The sequence below is a fragment of the Beta vulgaris genome, chromosome 1 (assembly GCF_026745355.1).
Source record: "Beta vulgaris subsp. vulgaris cultivar EL10 chromosome 1, EL10.2, whole genome shotgun sequence".
In the NCBI taxonomy this organism is placed as follows: domain Eukaryota; kingdom Viridiplantae; phylum Streptophyta; class Magnoliopsida; order Caryophyllales; family Amaranthaceae; genus Beta; species Beta vulgaris.
This window is the reverse complement of record NC_079202.1, coordinates 48,765,817-48,780,651: the sequence shown is the minus strand read 5'-3', so window position 1 is coordinate 48,780,651 and position 14,835 is coordinate 48,765,817. Positions and strand designations below refer to the sequence as shown.

The following is a 14,835-nucleotide window of genomic DNA, read 5'->3' as shown; positions in this document are numbered from 1 at the left end:
TGGGCTCACCCTGGTTGGGGTTGTGGACGTTGGGAGCGTCTTGACTACACCACCATGGTGTGTACCCACTACAAAAAGTCATGCCATGATGTGGCCACATGCTTCGAAATTATAGGCTATCATGCGCAATGGACTAACACAGGTGGTTGTGGTCGTAGTCGTGGCCGTGGCCGCACTATCGGCAGAGGTCGCGGAGGACCTGCACGTGTTAAGGTTGCTGTTGTTAGCAACACATCTGAACCGTCTTCAAGTGGTCTAGGTTCATCTTTTACCTTATTTTTGACTTATCAATGGAAGGCTTTAGCAGGCAAGTTTGGTAACATTAAAAATCCTGAAAATCTTTTGACGGGTACGTTTAACACTCATTCCTGGATTCTTGATACTGGAGATACTCACCATGATACTGGTGATATTACTTAGCTCTTTGATATTCATGATATTGTTGACCGCCTGTTGGGCTTCCTAATGGAAGCACAATGGAAGCACTGTTGTTGCTAATAAAGAAGGCTTTGTTCTAGCATCATCGTTCTTACTCAAGTGCTTTATGTGCCTTTACTTTATTGTAATTTGTTATCTATCTCTCCATTGTGTGATAATTTGCATTGTATTATCCAATTTGATTCTCATATGTGTATGATACAGGACCCGTCGATTGAGCTTATTGGAACGGTGTTAAGTGGTATGGACTTTACTTCTTTGGTGGCATGGATTATGTTCAGCATGGGGCATCATTTTTGCGGACGCTAAATGCTGACATTCTTGTTGTGTCTTCTGACTAGTGAAGCTTCCGTTTTGGATTTATGGCATCGTCATATGGGGCATCATTTCACAAAAGTTATTGTAAAGTTGCTTTCCCCTGTTAGTCATCTTAAGGGTAGTTTTTTAACAATGTTTTCGATGTTTTTTTTTATGCTAAACATCTTAGGGATCAGTTTATTGTTAGGGATACTAAAACTACTCGTATTTTTTTGAAAGTTCATTGTGATATGTCGGAACCTTATAGACATCCTCCTTCTTGTGGTGCTCCATATTCTTTGACTATTATGGATGATTTTTCTTGTGTTGTGTGGATCTATTTGTTGGTTGATCACTGAAGGCTTTAGCATGTTTATGTCCTTTATTGATATGGCTGATAGACAATATTCTTAAACCATCAAAATTTTGTAGAAAGTGATAATGGCACTGAATTTAACTATCTTCGTGATTATTTTGTTGCCACGGGTGTGTTATTTTCCAAAGTTCTTATTTTCATACCCCTCAGAGTGAGTTTATCCCTCAGACCCAAACCCAACCTTCAGACTGTACCACATCAGCTTTTCACTAATTTTGACCTACTTTTTATTCTTCAGACTCACTCCAGACTCATTCCAGTTTTACACTTTATCCCTCAGACTCACTCCAGACTCTCTACCAAAAGTTGAATATATTATTTTATATAACATTTATTTTATGTTTTTTTTCTACAATGTTAATTACTTAATATGATGATAATATATAGTTCGAATATTTATCCACTATATTATAATTAAAATTATAATTTATGTAATTATGAATTTAAGATTTTAGGATTACTTTAATGTTATATAAATTACGGGACACAAACTGAGTACACTTGAAGTAGTTGCATACATAATTGCTAAACTACAAAAGAAGTACAACCACACGAAATTGAAAATTACACACAAAATTGAAAATTACGCACAAAATTGAAAATTACACACGAAATTGAAAATTACACACGAAATTGAAAAATTACACACGAAATTGCAAAATTACACACGAAATTTAATTAGTGTATCCTCCAAAACGCGACCATATGTGTTCCACCAAATCGTGCTGCATTTGGTGACATTGGGCTCGGTTGCGAATTGCGTATGATTTTCAAAGTACCTCTCCGGTTTACATAATAATTTCTAAGTAGACCGGTATGAAGTTGTGGACTTTCACTTTGGTTCCTTGCTACGTATAGTTAACGCTAGTGGTCAATTCAGTATCATCTCTTTCATCCTCAATAATCATATTATGTAATATGATGCATGCTTTCATGATATCACCAACTTCACTTTTTTCCATAAACGTACGGGGTTGCAGACAATCGCAAATCTCTTTTGGAGCACCCCAAAAGCTCGTTCTATATCCTTCCTTGCACCTTCTTGATGTTGAGCAAACAGTTTTCTTTTTTCAGATAACATGTTTGCTCGAGGAATGGTTTTGACGAAAACAGGCCATTCAGGATAGATACCATCTGCAAGATAGTATCCTATATTGTACGTGCTTCCATTTATCGTGTAATGGATTTCAGGACCTTGACCTTTAAGCAACTCATCAAATATCGGGGATCGATCCAGGACATTGATATCATTGTTAGATCCTGCGACACCAAAATATGCATGCCAAATCCATAAATCATAAGAAGCAACATCCTCTAATATCATTGTTGGTACACCTTGATGACCTCCAGTATATTGACCTTGCCATGCCGTGGGACATTTATCCCACTGCCAATGCATACAATCGATACTACTTAGCATGAAGAAGACGTCGAGTGTCATCGACCGTTGGCCTTCTCAAGTAATGAGGTTCAAAAACCTCAATCACACACTTACAAAAGTTCTTCAAGCATTGTAGTGCTGTACATCCACCAATTCGCACGTATTCATCTACGACATCACCTGCCACTCCATAAGCCAATAACCGAATGGCAGCAATGCATTTTTGAAGTGGGGAGAGAGATTTCCTACCAACGGCATCAACTTTTTCTTCAAAATATGTAGGACGATTTTCAAGAGCATTGACGATGCGAAGGAATAACTCCTTTCTCATTCGAAACCTTCGGCGAAATTGTTGTGCACTATACACCGGGTTGCTTGAGAAATAATCATTCCATATGCGCTCATGCCCTTCCTCACGGTTTCTATCTGTGTTTTTTCTTTTCTTTCTTGTTTTTGTAGGGTTTGAAGGTGATGTATCTTCAATCACATGATTTGGATATCATCTACTAAACGTGTGGAAATGTCGTCACTCCCCATATATGAATCATATGTTTGATTATACAATTCATCAAAGGTGTTGGGAGGGTTAAAGTATGACATTATTACTATGCCTTGAGGTTTATAATTGTTCAAGGATTTGTGGAAAGGTTGTTATGAGAATTTGAGCTCAGAAATAGGTAAATATATACAAGGTTAGATGTTAATAATTCAATGCACAATATTCAAATAACTCAATGAGTACTAACAACAGTAATGCACTGATCTTTGATACAATAATTCAAAAAAAAGTGCAATAATATCATATAAAGTTACTGAAAAGATGGATGTGAGGTAACAAGTCATGCATTGATATAGACTTGGAGGTGACAACTCACTTAAGTTGGAATCAGTTCACCATTATTGTTGTGATTACTATTATCAATAATATTACTAATAATTATTATACTTAAAGTTAATCAAGAAAATAATTAATTATTATTAATATTAAGAAGTAACATAAGTTCATAAATTAAAAACATGCTTAACTGAAACATAGCTACAACATATTAAAACAACATAAATAAACATTAATAAACATAATAAAATTTAGCAAGTTGAAAGCAACCTAATCATCAAAAGTCTATCCATATTTTTCCGTAAGTGCTTAACTTGCAACTTCTTCTCGTGAATCTTTCTTTGCAAAGGAGCCATTTTGGTGACATCGGCACAAAGTAGTTGATTTTCAAGCTCCTGCTCTTTCAAATCTGCCATACGACTCATTGATTGTGCACGTGACTCTTCAATATTCTTTGCAGCTGATATGGCTTCATTATGATCACTCTCGATGCTTTTGCTTTTTCCCTTCCTTGGGCAGCTAGTTGTTTCTTTGCAGCTTGTTGACCTGTTGGTCGGGGATCATCAACTTCATGGAAAGCCTCAACATCATCCCCACTTGCTGTGTAGTCTCCTGATTCAGAAATCTTATTCCTTTTTGATGAATCAGTTTCGCTGCCTTTCTTACGCTTGCTCTTAAGTTCAGCTCTGAACTAGTCTGTTTCACACACAATACTCCATACATGATCGTACTGGAACTTTGTATTGTAGAGACTTTGGTAAAGTGCACGAGCTTCTGAGAGTTTCAAGGCTTCATTAAACCCATCCTCTTTGCATACTTGGCATAACACCCGCAAACTTTCCAAGTGCATTATTAATTGCCCACCAATGTTGTTTGCAAGGATTTACCTCTCGTTCAGTTTGATTTGTTTGCCTATTTTCATTGAAGAATTCACAAATTTTCCCCTAGTAGGCATCTGCTCTTTGTGAATTGCCATTTACTTCATCTTTGGTAGTATTACTCCACGCCATACCAAGAAGTGTTTCATCTTCTACGTCCAATTAACCCCTTTTTTCTCTCTGGGTTGACTTTGCGACGTGTAACAGTACGAGCAGCAGTACGCGTAGTTGTAGTAACATCAATATCTTCCCCCTTTTCAATGCCTACAATATCTACAAATGGGTTACCGAAATTGGATCCAATACTGATTGGTCTAATAGGAGGTTGGTCCATATTATCATTAGTATGGAGAAATTGGGTAAAAGTTTCCACTTGTGCATTTCCCATATTATTAGGAATGGGGGTAGAGAAATTTGAAAATTGAGAATTTCCGGGTTGGTTTTGTTGAGCAACAAAAGTTTGAAATTGGGCATTGTTTTGCAGTAAGCTCATTAGAGAATTCAAATCAAAATTTTGATTTGGATCCATTATAAAATACAATAGGTTGAATTTGGAAGAATTTGTGGAGAGAAAGAGAAAATTGATATAGGAGAATTTGGAAGAATGATAAAAATTATACAAACAAAAGCCTATTTATAAGCATTTTCACAAAATATTACCGTTGGCCAAATTTTTTTAAAAAAAATAAAACAAAATCCAGCTCATTTTTAGTGGGCAAAATATTACCGTTGCTTTTTTTTAGGAAGGAAAATGAGTTTTGTTGCATTGAAGGAAGACAAAAAAAAAAAAGAATCAGATGTGGGGCCCAAAGCAAGTCTGAAAGTGAGTTTGGAAAACCAAAACTCACTCCCAGACTCACATTCCCATTTGAAGTGATTACCGGCAGTCTGGAGCGTTACTCCACAAAGTCTGGCCTCAGACTTCTTGCTCCAGACTTGCGGTATTCATGCCCTCAACAAAATGGCAAGGTTGAGCGCAAACACCAACATATCTTGAATGTAGGTCGTGCCTTAAGATTTGAATCTCATCTTCCCATTTATTTTTGGAGTTAATGTTTCCTTGTTGTTACTCATTTGATTAATCACACCTCTACTCTCGTGTTGAACAATAAAACTCCTTTTGAATGTTTGATAAAAAATGCATTTTGTGGGATATTTTGGTAAGAAGTGATGGCGTCTTTTTGATTTTAAGAGCAAAAGGTTTTTTTGTATCTAGAAATGTGAAATTTTATGAGGATGTGTATCCCTTTGGTACCCCAGAGGACATTCTTGGTATTGCTTTGCATAATGATGAGGATTTTGCGTTTCGTGATTCATCTGCTGTTGATGCTCCCTCATCTCCTATTGCTACTGCCTCATTTGATCCAGCCATAATCCTTCATTAAATTCCCCCAATCCACAAAATTCCCCTCCATCCCCAGCCCACTTTCCTCACCCTTAGCTTTACCTCCCTCTACTGAACTGGGCCAGCATTCCCAGCCCATTTCCGCTTCCACTCCTCTATCTACTACCTCTGTTGGGGTCGTTTCCCTCAAAGCTTCCCTTAACCCTTCTGCAGCCCCTAATGGGCATGTTCTTTTGGACCTCGCATCCTCATCAGATCCCCCTCATGGCATTTCTGCCCCACACGGGCCTCCTGGGCCTCATTCTCCTAAGTCAGTTTCTACGGATGAATCTCAAGCTCTTGGGCGTGATACGCACAAAGTGTCGTCGGTTTTATTGCGCGATTATGTCAGTGATAATATTGCAGTTAGAAGTTGATATGTCGCTTCATCCAGGGCTCATATATCGCTCCAAAGGACTCCTTATCCTATTGCACATTATATCAATTGTGATAGTTTTTCTGCAAATTATCGTGCTTCTCTTGCAGCTCTTACTTCTACTCAAGAGTCGCGATCTTTTGAGGATGCGATGAGAGATGAGAATTGGCGCATATCTATGCAGGAAGATTATAGTACTTGGACCATGCAATATCTTCTTTATGGCAAACGAGCCATAGGTAGCAGGTGGGTGTACCATAATAAATATAATTCTAATGGTCTTCTTGATACATGCTAATCCCGTTTAGTGGTCATGAGCAATCAAAAACAAGAAAGTATTGACAATATTGAGACTTTTGCTCCTGTTGGTAAAATGGTTATTGTTCACGCTTTTCTTGCTATTGTTGCATCTAAGCATTGGAAACTTCACCAAATGGATGTTCAAAATTATTTTTTGCATGGTGATCTGGATGAGGAAGTTTATATGAAACTTCCCCCTGGTTTTAGTGCCCTGATCCAAATCTTGTGTGCTCTCTATGCAAGTCTTTGTATGGTTTGAAATAAGCTCCGCGTTGTTGGTTTGCTAAGCTTGTCACTACTCTTTGTACGTCATTATGGTTTCCTTCAGTCTTACTTTAATTATACACTTTTCACCTACAATAAGGGCTCTATTCAAATTAATGTTCTAGTGTATGTATGTTAATAATCTCATTATTGCTGGGAATGATTCTGCTGCGTTACACAACCTATTTGAGTGACTGTTTTCGTTTGAAGGATCTTGGTCCTTTGAGGTATATAATGGGCATTGAAGTAGATCGCAACACTACATGTCTCTTCCTTTGTCAGCGTAAGTACACCTTGGATATTGTTGTTGAGCTGGCATGTTGGGTGCCAAGCCTTCTGATACCCCTATTGAGCCGAATCATAAGTTTGGTCTTGCTACAGACGCACTTCTTGACGACCTTAAGTTCTATCGATGACTTGTTGGTCGTCTAATCTATCTTGCTATTACCCGTCCCGATATTGCTTATTGAGTTCATATTCTTTCTCATTTTATGCAGTCTCCTCGTCAAGAACATGCTGAGGGTGCCTTACGAGTTGTACTTTATCTCAAAGGTACTCTTGGTCAGGGTATTCTTCTTTGTTCTGACAGTATTTTGACCTTACATGCAGTGGTGAATCCAGGCACTTATGAATGGTGGGTCACTGCCGAATACTGACCATGTAATCCAATCCATGAATTTTTGAAAAATAACTACTTCAAAGAATATCACTTCGTGACTAACAATAGTTCATATTACAATAAAATATTGCTTAAAAATTATTCATTGGATTGAGAAGGGGGGGATTTTGTTCAATGGATTGAGAAGGGAAATAATTTTGTATATAAGGACAGAGTAGGTATTGGCAGGGTTTTAGTAAAAAAAAAAAACTTGAGATATTCGATTGCGTTTTCTTTCTTTTCATTTTGAAATTTAAATTATAATTTTTTAATTAGATACGACCATTTAATTTGTCAAACATATCAATCAAATTCACTTAAACTATTCAAATTTAATCTCATATGAATGCATTATGCATAAATACAAATAATTTCACATTAGAGAAAAATCATATCCATCTCCAACTAATTCCACCAGCATATAGAACACATAAATCCAAAGGCTCATTCATGGCCTATCCGAAAACTTCACATGATAGGTCTAATTTGAAAATCATAAAATAAGGATTTTAGTGCTTTACCCGAAAAACCAATCAAACCTTCAAAGCTAATCCTATGCTCATATAATCATAGTCATCAATCACCAATTAGCCACTATAACAAATTATAATAAATTAACAACAATAAGTCAATAATATAACAACAATAAAGTAACAACAACAATATAAGTTATACCAACAATGAATTTAGGCATTTAGCTACCGTAAATCTATAAGGTAATGAAGTTTGGAACTCTAAGTGTTTAAGATACATTGATCATATTGAATTCTAGGTGCTAATTGATATTTAATTTTTCACAATCTTTGTACAAATTAATCAACAAGTAATCAAGTCATTTGTTGAATGTTGTTAAGATTATAATACCATTTCCAGCATTACAAGGCAGCAACTAAGTAGCAATTAACAGCAATTAACACACAAATTAAGCAATTAACTAAGCAAGCAGCAATCAGGCGTTTAGCGAGAAACCTCCAAGCTTAAATTAAGCATAAAAACAACAATTAACACAATAATTCAACGACAAACTTAGCTAAATTTCTAAAAACTAAAAATAAAACCAATGAAACTTAATTCAAACAATTAAAAGAAACAAAAAAAACTCACGTAACTTTTAGCGCCGAGGCGGCAATTGGCGAAGCTCCAAACGATTCCGTTGGAAATAATTGACAGAACTCCAAACACCGAGGCACCCTAACCAACTTCAATTAGAGACGTTAGAGATGAGAGAAGAAGAAGATGAGAGTAAGAAGAAGAGTGAAGACAAGAGTAAGGAACGACGCGTTTAAACCCTAAAATTTTTTGAATCTTTTTTTCCTGGGGAATAGTGGATCATGTGGCCCATCATGACTATTGTTTACAGGGTTGGTGTGATTCTGACTGGGCCGTCTGTCCCATCACTCGGCATTCTCTTACAGGTTCCTATTTCCTAGAAGAATATGAAGCAACATAATGTTTCTCGTTCTTCTGCAGAGGCCGAGTATTGTTCCATGGCTGCTGCTACTACTTGTGAGTTAAAGTGGCTCAAAGGTCTTCTTCTCAGTTTTCGAGTTTATCATCCCAAAGTTAGACCTCTTTTTTGTGACAATCAGTTAACTTTTCATCTTGCCAATAACCCTGTCTTTCATGAACGTACAAAACACATTGAGGTTGATTGCCATTTTGTGCATGATGCTATTATTGATGGTCTCATTGCTTCTTCTTATATTCCTACTGCTGCGCCGTTGATAGATAATTTCACTAAAGCACTTGGGAAGATTCAGTTTCGTACTCTTCTTCGCAAGTTGGACATTTTCGATCTCCATGCACTTTTTTTCTGTTAGATTTTAGAGGTATTGGGTGGCTTTCTGGTGGGAATTTTCGTTGTTCAAGGTACAATTTGGGGTCGGATTTTTGGAGGTTTTGGGTCTGTTTACAAGTGGGGTGGGTTGCGGGTTTTTGAGAGCTTCGGGTTTTGGTGTTGCGGGGTGGTTTGTGGGTCAAGTGGGTTTTCGGGGGGGGGGGGATTAGTGGGTCAGGTGGGTTTTGGATGGGTGGGTTCTGGCAGGGGTGGGTGCGCGGGTGCGTTTCGGTAGAGGTTGGTGAGGTTTTCGGGTGTGTTTCAGATGGATGGGTTTCGGCAGGGGTGGGTGGGTTTCGTTTCAGGTGGGTGACGTTTTCGGGTGTGTTTCGGATGGGTGCGTGGGTTTCGGCATGGGTCGGTGGGTGGGTGGGTTTCGTTTCAGTTGGTTGGGTTTTCGGGTGGGTTGGTGGGTGTTGGCGGCAGGGGTGGGGGATTTCGACAATGATGGGTGAGGTTTTCAGGTGGGTGAGGTTTTCGGGTTCTATTAAAAATAATAATATTATTTTTTAGTTTTGTTTTTTTAGGGGTTAATAACGTGTTATTTAATTATAATTTTGGTTTAATTTTATTTCTAATTTTGTTTTTGTTTGTCTGATTTTGCAGGTGATTAATTAATCTAAGTTGTTCTTAGCAGTTAAATGAGTTAATTTTATGGAATTTTTATGTAATTTTGTGTAGTTTTAGTGTAATTTTGTGTAGTTTTACTGTAATTTTATGTAGTTTTAATGCAATTTTTGTGTTCTTTTGGAAAAATGTACTGTAATTTTTATTTTTGGCAAGTTAAAATATGTAAAACTTTTTTTAATATATAAAAATTATTTCTTTTGCTCCGTAATTTCGTGCTTTCATTTCCTTTCCTTCGTACTTTTGTACTGCTAGTATCTTCCAAGTAAGAAAACACATTTCTCAACTACCTGACCTCCAAAATAATAAAAAAATTAAATAAAGAGATCAGCGTCCAATTTTACAGGTTCGGCGTCCGATATAAGCGGACGCCAGTTAGCGTCTGACTAATCGGACGCTGATTAGCGTCGGGCGCTAAATCTCAAATTGCATACGCTAAATTCTTAGTGTCCCCTTAGGGGACGCTAAATGAAGAATTAGCGACCAGAAGTTTTGCATCAGCCTTTTAGCGTCCGTTGACGAACGCTAATCTCTTTAGCGTCCGATCCTGCGTTTTTAGCGTCCGATTTTGGCGGATGGAAAAGGGTGATATTCTTGTTGTGACAATCAGTGAACTTTTCATCTTGCCAATAACCCTGTCTTTCATGAACGTACAAAATACAGTGAGGTTGATTGCCATTTTGTACATGATGCTATTACTGATGGTCTCATTGCTTCTTCTTATGTTCCTACTATTGCGCTGTTGATAGATAGTTTCACTAAAGCACTTGGGAAGATTCAGTTTCATACTCTTCTTCGCAAGTTGGACATTTTCGATCTCTATGCTCCAACTTGAGGGAGGGTATTGAGATAATTGTTATTATGTAAATACTATCTTTTAGGAAGTTTATTGATTTGTATTGATATTTTCTTAATTAGTTTAGGAAATCATAACACATCTCATTTTATTCTTTCTGCTTCTCTAAAATTCAAAACATTTGTGATAGATACTTTGTTTGATAAGACTCAAAATATTTTCGGCAAGAAGTGATTTTCCTTGAAAATATGTTTTTCAAGACTAATCACTGTTTTAGTTGAGTTTTTCTTTGTTTGGTTCCAACATGAAAAGTTAGAAACAAAAGGGGAAATGTAAATAAATTAGGGAGGATGTATGGATGAGAGGAGAAGGTGAAAAGTAGGAAGTAAAATTTGGTCTTTTTTGCCTTTAACAAGGGGAAAAAATTCCAATGAGAAAACTATTGTCTCTTATTGAAATCTTTTTTCATCCTTTACAAACCAAACATATGAAAGAAAAAGAGAAGATCATTTTTAAAGAAAATGCTTTTCGCGCAACCAAACATTCTCCTGATGGAAAATGAATTTTTTAATGTGGAAATATTCTACAAAGAAAAATACAATTGTAGATTAAATTTCCTTTATTTAATTCTTTTAAAAAGAAAAAGTTAAGAGACAAAAGGGAAAATATGTAAAATATGGATGAGGGAGGTGGATAAGAGAAGAGAACGAAAAAGTAAGAAATTTAAGAGGAAAATGTGGCTCTTTTAAAAAGAAAAATATTGCTTTCATCTTTAAAAGAAAAAAAAAAACATGTTTTCCATTCTTGCATGAACAATATTCCACCCTGCTAAAACTAATGAATGGATAATGAAAAACTGATTTAATTTCCAGCTTTTACATATCAAACTATATAATAGGAGAACAACTTTTACATAAGACATAACTATATATTTTTGTTGAAGCTACACTTTCTTACTTTTTCATCATAGTTTTGGGTAATCAGGGCATCATATGCAAATTAAAATCATACTATATCAGTGCATCCATATTTGTCTCTACCTATTTAGGCTCTATGTTGTTAGATTGAAAGAACTTTGACTAGATTTTTTATTACTTCACCACGATGTCCAATTGGATAGAAAGGATAATGCACTTTAGAGTTTAAAGAAGGCAAAGGACATTGCAAATTGATTAAACACGACTCCAAATATTTTATTGCTTATATGTACAATTGCCTAATGACCAATTTGCCCCATACATTCTTTTTTTTTTTTTTCTCCGGGTATATTATCCTCTTCATATATTCATCACAATAATAAACTCCAAAAGAAATCAACCATCAAAAACAACATATCAGCCGCCCAATCAATCACAATCCAAATGAACAAATCAATTACAATATACTCAAACTTCGGTTGACCAAATTGCTACTGACTCTCTAATTCTAACTCTCGAGACGTGGGATTATTAGGCCATAATCTATCCGACGACCGTTCTCCTATGTCATCACACCGCACAATCCGGTTCATTGGCGATTTATTATTGGGCGATTTCAGTGATTTGAAAAAACTTCTTGGACTTTTCATAATCCCTACTAAATTATTATTGTTATTGTTATTATTATTATCGCTACTTTCTGCTATTTCAGTAGAACCGGACCTAGAAATAAAAGGCGGACTCATAATAAATTTCCATGGTTCGGGTTTTACCGAAATAGTAGCAATGCTCAAACTTCGAACACGGTACCCAGTCCTTGGACTAACTCTAGTTGATGTTGCAATAACATTTAAATTATTGTCATTCACCAACTTGTTGCGTACCTCGTCTGGTAACCTTAATGTAAACCTCTCACAATCTTCAACCAATGAATGACCAGTAGAATGTGACCTAGGAAACTTTCCCGTACGCTTACCCATACCATTGTTCTTGTGTACCACCGGAGTCTTGATCCTAGTCTCTGGTGATCCTCCTACATGAACAACTACATCATCATGTCGAGGCGGCGTGTTTTGATCAGACGGTCCTGATGCATCCTCTGACGGTTGCCGGAAAATCTCTGCTAGCAATTCCGGGAGTTTTTCAGTGTCCACTTGAATTTCCAAATTTGCCCTGCACACGGGGCAGGTGACGTGGGATGTAAGCCAAGGACTAATGCAATGAGGATGAAACACATGGTTGCATATGGGTAATGGACGCAGTTGCTCATGGTCAACGAACTCGCTTAAGCATATTGCGCATTCTAACGGTGTCGTTTTATTGATTAGGTGGACTTTGATGTCCGAATATAAGAACGTAGGAAAAGCAGCGAGTATGGCAGGGTCAAGTCCACCACCATGCTGTCTCCTACGCACTTCAGCGTCATCTTGGCCGCCACCATCGGCCTCGCCGAATACATATGCGCGGAAACAAGCGTAGAGTTGGCGGAGGTAGCAGGCGATGATAGCAACACCTATGAGGACAGCGACGACGATGACGGCGGAGGTTGGAACTGGTGAGCCGTAATTATCACTCGTAGGTGGTGGTGTTTGGGCTGTAACGGAGGGGTTGAGGAAAAGTAAGGAGACTAATAAGGAAAGTACATGAACAATAGTACGATGATTATGGGATTGGTAAGGCATGCCACTCCTTTTGAAGAATTAAGGAGTGGAGAAAGTAGGGAATGAGGAAAAAATAAGGAGGGGGAGAATTGGAATGGACGTGGTGAGACTACATAAGATAAAGGAATTAGGGAGAGAAATCATGTAGGAGGAGTTGACATTTATTTAATTATAAACATGAAGCACTCGAAGCAACATGTTCTACTACTAATGAGCATGTTGAATTTTAGGGACAATATGGATGTGAGATAGGAAAAGTGAACCACTGGATCTGTTTGGATTACATGAACATATTTTAAAAATACAATTCTTTTTTTTCTTAGTAAGTTTAACATTTCTAAAAAAAAAAAAAATTGATTTTTCTAAATTTTTTTATATAGGAAAACATGGGTTTGATTAATGTTTTAAAAATAAATTCAAATCAAGCTAGTAATTTGGATGTTTAATTAAATTGGGTGTTTCATTCTGATCTCATGTGATATTATTGTGTATTGTCATATGATCTAAACTTACTTTTCCCATCCGATTAAAACTTATCGAATCTACTTTCTAATTAGAAGGATAAAAAAAACTCGTATGAATCCTAATTAGTGTGCACCCAATAAATGTTATATAAGTTGTAATGATTAGAATTTCTACTATTTTGTCTTTCTCTCTTCTCAGATTTTCTTGCTTTCTCAATATAGCTCTCGTAACTGCTTTATTTTCTCTCTCTTCAAGTTCTTACTCTATTTTTCAGTTTTTGTGGCATAGTTAATTGTACAATTGAACTCGTTATAGAAGATTAGGATTATAGGGTCGGTTTCAATTAGAACTTCAGTTTTTATATTTGTGTGTAGTATAGTGTGTTTTTTTGTGCTGTAGTGTCTTTATTTGTGATAGTGTTTCTCTGTACTATAGTGTATTTCTATATAGTATATATGTTTATGATATAGTGTGTTTCTGTGTATTATAATTGATTGTATAATTGAACATGTTATACAAGATTAGGATAATATTGTCAGTTTTGATATAATGTGTTTCTCTATGCTATAGTGTGTTTTTTTTTTTGCAAGACTTATAGTGTTTCTTTGTGTTATAATGTATTTGTTTGTTTTTTTATTCGTTAATTTATTGGCCCAAGCAGGCTCAGCATACATGAGTTAGGGGGTAAGAAGGGGATCCCAACCCATTAAGAAACTTATAGAGACAGGAAACTGGAGATTTATATCCAGAAGCAAATATCCACACAAACGCCCCAAATATGGGGTTGATGAGAGTTGAACTCCCAACCATGAGGTTGGCAGGTGGGAGCTCCAATCATTGGACTCTCACATGTGTCCTGTATTTGTTTGTGATATAGTGCATTTCTAAATTATATAGTGTATCTATTTGTGATATAGTGGGTTTTCGTGTATTATAGTAGTGTGTATCCTGATTCACGTGTGTGAACTTGGTGCACACTAATTTTACTGTGAACCAGGTCCACATAAGTCGAATTGTTAGAAGAATTAGAGATTAGTCCCCTTTATACTATGGGTTTCTTGTATGCTAACTTTCAGTGTAGAAATTTTTTTATGTGAAAACCACTCTAGCATGCAATTTATTTTATTCTTGTTATCTATTTTTTTTTCCTTTTACTAAGTAAGATATTTGCTTATGTCAATTGCTATTATTAATATCTTTAGTTACATATTGTAGAAAAAATACTATACTGATAATCTCCCTCAATATCTTATTGTTTTCCTATTTTAATAGTGCAGGTTTGTCAATGTACTTATTTGACCTAATTTAAAGAATATAACAATTGAATATCAATAAAGTACTCATT

General features: G+C 36.3%; 1 protein-coding gene and 1 pseudogene across 1 annotated transcript; both read right to left on the bottom strand.

Moving 5' to 3' along the window:
* Positions 1-1,959: 1,959 nt before the first annotated feature.
* Positions 1,960-5,542, bottom strand: LOC104893511 (uncharacterized; annotated as a pseudogene).
* A 5,977-nt stretch (positions 5,543-11,519) lies between these two features.
* LOC104893522 (E3 ubiquitin-protein ligase ATL31) lies at positions 11,520-13,207 on the bottom strand. Its single transcript, XM_010679641.3, has one exon. It carries the CDS (start codon positions 13,044-13,046, stop codon positions 11,856-11,858), a length of 1,191 nt encoding a protein of 396 aa, XP_010677943.2. The 5' UTR covers positions 13,047-13,207; the 3' UTR covers positions 11,520-11,855.
* Between the last annotated feature and the right edge of the window lie 1,628 nt (positions 13,208-14,835).

Bases quoted from the DNA above. Each gene is read 5' to 3' on its own strand.
- LOC104893522 (XM_010679641.3), bottom strand. From the start codon at position 13,046: ATGCCTTACCAATCCCATAATCATCGTACTATTGTTCATGTACTTTCC.